The 5,757-nt window shown below is 32.0% G+C and overlaps 1 protein-coding gene across 1 annotated transcript; it reads left to right on the top strand.

Moving 5' to 3' along the window:
- The first annotated feature begins 2,694 nt into the window (after nucleotides 1–2,694).
- On the top strand, nucleotides 2,695–5,238 carry LOC148546780 (serine/threonine-protein phosphatase 7 long form homolog). Its single transcript, XM_088499358.1, has 5 exons — nucleotides 2,695–2,784; nucleotides 3,913–4,334; nucleotides 4,514–4,807; nucleotides 4,882–4,972; nucleotides 5,092–5,238. The coding sequence occupies exons 1-5, from the start codon at nucleotides 2,695–2,697 to the stop codon at nucleotides 5,236–5,238; spliced, it is 1,044 nt and encodes a 347-aa protein (XP_088355484.1).
- Nucleotides 5,239–5,757: the final 519 nt, after the last annotated feature.

Genomic DNA, 5,757 nt, shown 5'->3' with positions numbered 1-5,757 from the left:
TGGGGGCTAAATTGATGCATGCAAGAATTTCGTCACGTCAGACAACCGTTGAGGCTGCCATGTGTCAACTACATGTGTCACGTCATATTTTGTGACGGAAATAGACGGAAGGGCCAACTTGTGCCACGTCTTAAAATTTTAAAGTACAATTTGAGTCATTTGGTAATTCGAGGACTAAATTGAGTCCGGAATCAAATTTCAGGATCATTTTGAGTATTAACTCCTAATTTGTTATACACAATTTTTAAAATATAAAGTATAAAAATTTAGTTTCTAGTTTGTCTATATTAATTAATTTTTTAATTTTAAAATTCTTATTTTTTAAAAAATAAAAAATTTATGATTAATTATTTAGAATTAAATATTAAAAATTTATAATTTAAGATTTAGAATTTAAAATAAAATTATTTTAAAAAATTATTAATATTAATTAAAATAATTAACTTTCTAATATTACCCTTTAAAAAATTGTGTAGTTATATTCAGTAAAGTAAACTAAATGTTTGTTTAATCGATTTGATGATAACAAAATAGAATAGCAAATACAATTTACACATAAAATTAAAGAAAAAAAAATTACTAATGTACAAGAATTAAGTTATAAAGTGATTTTTTAGATTGGACGGCCAGAATAGAGTGTCGTCCGTGTGGAACTGGAACAATAACAAATCAATGACCAGCCAGGGGCATGTTTATTTTCCTAAGGAAATAGATCCTCTCAATTGTTGAAAAAAATTAAGGGGGTAAAATGTGATCTATAACTTTTTAATACACTCTTTTTCATATTTTTTCTTAGTCCCATTTATAATAATTAATAGTAAGAGATCACACTTTACTCCTTCAATTGTTAAAAAAAATTAAAAATATCCATTTCCATTTTCCTAATCGATCAGGGATACATTTTGATTTGTGTGGGTACGCGCCGTACATAATTGCATGTAAAACAACTGAAATGATGGGTATGTCATGCCATTGCTGTTGAGAGCTATATGTTTTGACGCATGCCCATGAGGCCCTGAATGCATAGTTTGTTATTGTTGATCGAAAAATATTTTCAAATGAAAATAGGTTGGTTCAAAAGAATAAAGAGGTCGAAGACTTAAGCAGTTTTCGAAAGATTACACGTGCAAGTATTAGGTGAAGGTGCTAGATAAGGGTTCGGTCTTGAGGTCCTTTATTAAATCAAATAAGTCCAATCGAACGAGATATTCAAAACGGGTAATCGAACAAAGACATTCGAATAAGTAGATCTTATAGTAGTGGAGAAGTTAAAGGCTCCGGTTACGCGAGAAAATTATGGAAAACGTTTGTAGCCAAAAGGCGGGAACGGTTACTAAAGAGTATGCATTCAATGCTGTGATTTTGTAATTAATTGTAATTAATTATTGTCAGTTACCAAGAGTAGATTATAAATACTAGAAAGTCTTACGGAATAAAGGTTGAAACTTTAACTCAGAAAAACATATTTTCATTCTTTCAATTTATCTTCTTGTAAATTTTATCTTTCAAGTATCCTTTATCTTTATTGTCTAATTTACATTTCTGCATTTTAAATTTTCATGTCAAAGCCCTTTGACCCAGTCGAAGACGTTTTACTGCTTTCTTTCAATTTCAACGCAAACCTTTTCGTTTTCAGTACATTTTCTTTTCGAAAACTTTATCTTTTCGTTTCTTTTACTAATTTATAAATTTTAATTTATCTCTATTCTCAATACCCGTCTAATCGAAGACATTTTGATACACTTTTAGAAAATTAGTACCTACAAAGAGGAGTAGGTTTCGCTCCCAGACCACTAGATATCGAACCACCATCGATTTGCTAAAAATCGACAAAACAGTTATTATATTGGGTAATGTATTATTTTGGTCTCCAACATTTGAGTCAAATCTTAATTTAGTTCTTAGTATTTCAAACGTTCTATTTTTGTTCAAAAAAAAATTTAAATGCGTTCAATATTATCTTATTGTTGAATTTGACGCAAATGATAATGACTGATGTGGACGTTAACAACGTTATTGTTAAGTCATATCTTCTTCAGTGTGTTAAAAAAAATTTCAAATCCTATCCATCAATCATCAACGTACTAGAATCAACGGAAAAAAATTTAAATTAGTAATTATTGGTAGATCAATTTTATTTATGTACCAAAATCAAACATTATTGTCTCTTTAATATGCTAATTATTCGTGTCAAATTGACAAATTCAATTATTGTGGACAACATTAAATACGTTTAAAATTTTTTAAGACTGAAATAGAAAATTTAAAAGTTTTTAGAATTAAAATAGAATATTTGAAACATTAAGTACCTAATTAAAACTTGATCTAAACATTATAAACTAAAATGATATTTTATATTTATTATATTTATATAAATATAAAAATACAGTGACTAATTTTAATATACAAAAAATATTTTATTATATCAATATCATTTTATCTTTATTATATTTATATAAATATAAAAATACAGTGACTAATTTTAGTATATAAATAATATTTTATTATATCAATTACGCCAATAAAATTAACAAAAATACACCATAATTACATTCCATTTTTTAATTTACATATGGAACCTCAGCTGGTGAAGTGCGTTGATATGGGGAGGAGAGTGCTACACAAAATGGTGGTGTCAGGGGGAACAACTCGGACCCTCCGAGTACTAAACCAAACTCGCACCGTCCGAGTGCCATGCAATCCCCTGTAGCAGGTTACGAACTCGGACCCTCCGAGTTGAAGAAGCTCACGGACCGTCCGATTTCTGAAGAAGCCAATCGCACGGTTGGAGTTCCTACTTGCACTTAACACGTGTCGCTCTCTGGTTTTTCCCCGAACGGTGCCCCTCTTTGAATAAAGAAACCTATTTGCTCTTCTCTCACCATCCGAAAACGAAAGCTACACACAGTTCACTCTCAAACATTCTTCTTCATTTCTGAAGTTCATCCTTGCATGGTGGAGGAGAAGCAATCATGTCCAAAAAATATAAAATTAAAGATGTTGATCGATGTGAGCTTCATATTATTCATTATCTCAGTGATCCTGATTATGTAAGTATTTTTTAATTATTTTTAATTTTTAGAAATTTAGTTATATTTATAATTATTAATATTAAGAATTTAATTATTATGATGGTGATTGTTGGTAAAAAATGCAGTTGATAAATAAAAAAATAGATGGATTATGACTAATATTTCTATATTTCTTAAATATTTAAAATTTTTTTTTGCAGATTTTTAATAAGAAATATTATTATTAATAAGAAAACATTATCATTATTAATGATGAAAAGATTTCGGTACGTATAAAAGAAGAAGTAAATAGATCTCTTATTCAGTAGAGAATGTTAATTTTTTTTTTAAATTTTATTAATTTTTAGTATAATTATATGTTTTAGTTAATTAATCATATTTAAATATTTATTTAAAAAAGTAAGTATAACTGTTAGAGAAGAATTTAAATGTTAATGTTATTGTTATTGGTATTGTGACTGAGAAAAACGTTAATGTTTAATGATTAATAGGATTATTTTAATTAAGCCATGCTATTTTTTTAATTATGACAATGTTTATAGTTTTTAGAATATGAATGTTAATATTTTGTAGAATTGTTGATGATGGCATATACTGAATGTTAATATTTTTTATTATTGAGGAAAAAATGTGTTTCACGAATGAGTAATTAGTATTAGATAATATTTAAATTATTGTAATATTGTTGAGAATATTCGTTAAGAATAAATAAATGTATAGGTCATGACTTTTATTTTTAATTATTAATAATTTTAAGGATTAATTAAATAATTTTAGAAGTTAAAAGAATTAGTTATATAAGGATTTACTGAAATGATTGATGATGGTAAGTTAGTAACTGTTAATTATATGACTAGTTATTTGTTATGTTTTTTTGTAGAAATTAAGAATGTTGACATGTAACCACCCACTTCCTCCGGATCGGTACAACGATAGGGTGGAGGAGCATTTACGAATTACTAGGTTCTATCATGTGTCTCAGATTGGGATAGTTCAGTGTCGGAAAGCATTGGTAAATGCTCTAATCGAACGTTGGCACCCTGACACCCATACGTTTCACCTTCCCATTGGTGAATGTTCCGTGACTCTTGAAGATGTGGCTCTAATACTTGGTCTTCCCACAGATGGTCTTCCAGTCACAGGGATGACAATGAGTAGTTTTGAAGCCATGGAGGCGGAGTGTCTGCTTCAATTTGGGGTTGCACCTCGTAGAGAGGACTGTAGATCAAGCTGCATAAAACTGACATGGCTCCGGAATCTAAAAGAGAATTTAGAATTGAATGATGAGATCAGTATACAGAGGTATGTGAGGTGTCATATTATGTTGCTGAAGTTATTTATGTTTTAGCCATGTGGACTATGTAATATTGTCTCATAATAGCCTAATATGCTACATTAGATATTTTTCTATTAATGTATTAACCATCGTTTTATATAATGCTACAGAAATGTTATAATATTAGATTGTCATTAATTACTAGGTATGTGAGGTGTCACATTATGCTGCTGATTGGGACGATACTGTTTGGGGATAAGTCTGGGGCAGGTGTGCACTGGAAATTTCTACCATTGCTTCGTGATTTTGTCAATATTGGACAGTATAGTTGGGGTTCGGCATGCCTAGCACACCTTTACAGGGCGTTATGCAGGGCATCTCGTTATAACTGTAAGGAAATAGATGGTCCACTAACACTGCTGCTGGGTTGGGCTTGGATCCGATTGCCATATCTATCGCCGCTTCCTAGAGAACCCCGCAGTTTTCCACTTGCAAACAGGTAATATTATGTTACAACTTATCCATTTCTTGATATTTAACATTCAGTTGAGCTAATTGAGGACATCGTATTAGGTGGCGTAACTGGGAGCGTGGTGATCGACGATATAGATATCTGAAGCTAGCTCACTTTAGGAAGGCCTTTGATAAACTTCAGGAAGGCCAGGTGTGTTTTAATTAAAGAAGCATTACTTTTGGGAATATTGGGCTTCGACAAAACCAGCAGTCATTGTGTTAGAGTTATGTATTGTGGGTTGTAATCATGAGTTTTCTTTAATTTTTCAGTTTGTTTGGGTTGCCTATGCTGTGGATCGTGTGGATCCGAATATAATTCCTGCTGAAATATACATGCAATCGATTGTCTGGAGCGCTACAATTCCATTGGTGTCGTTTGAATGTATCGAGTGGCATGCCACGGATAGGTTCAGGTGACAGTTCGGTTTCGTTCAGGGAGTACCTTCTCAGGAACAGAAATTGGATAAGGCTCATGGAGAGACTCTGACTGGACCTAAAAATCTTAACTGGGCCACGACATCGACTCATTCAAATTGGGTAATGCATTGGACCAATCGGTATCACTACGTTCTTTCTGAACTTCCCATGCCTTCACAGCATCCGTTGGATACCTACCTGAACTGGTATCGATCAAAATATGGGGACCGCTTAGCCTTGTCGAATCTTGCGGGTGAAGAGAATGATGAAGGTAACCAGGATCTGGATGTGGGCAATGAGGATATGGATGTCGGTAATGAAGATACGGATGAGGGTAGTCAGGATATGGATGAGGACAATGAAGAGCAGGAGCAACATATATCACCTCCAATTCCGCCTCCACAAGAACAACCTCAAGCCTCAACCCAGTATCTACCTCAGCCACAGTTCACCCCATCATTTCCAGTACAGCAACAATATTGGGGTATGTCATAGTTTGAAATAGGTGATGGAACTTCT

This window comes from Arachis ipaensis, chromosome B9 (genome assembly GCF_059453495.1).
Source record: "Arachis ipaensis isolate K30076 ecotype BB chromosome B9, ASM5945349v1, whole genome shotgun sequence".
Lineage (NCBI taxonomy): Eukaryota > Viridiplantae > Streptophyta > Magnoliopsida > Fabales > Fabaceae > Arachis > Arachis ipaensis.
This window is presented reverse-complemented; position numbering and strand designations above follow the sequence as displayed.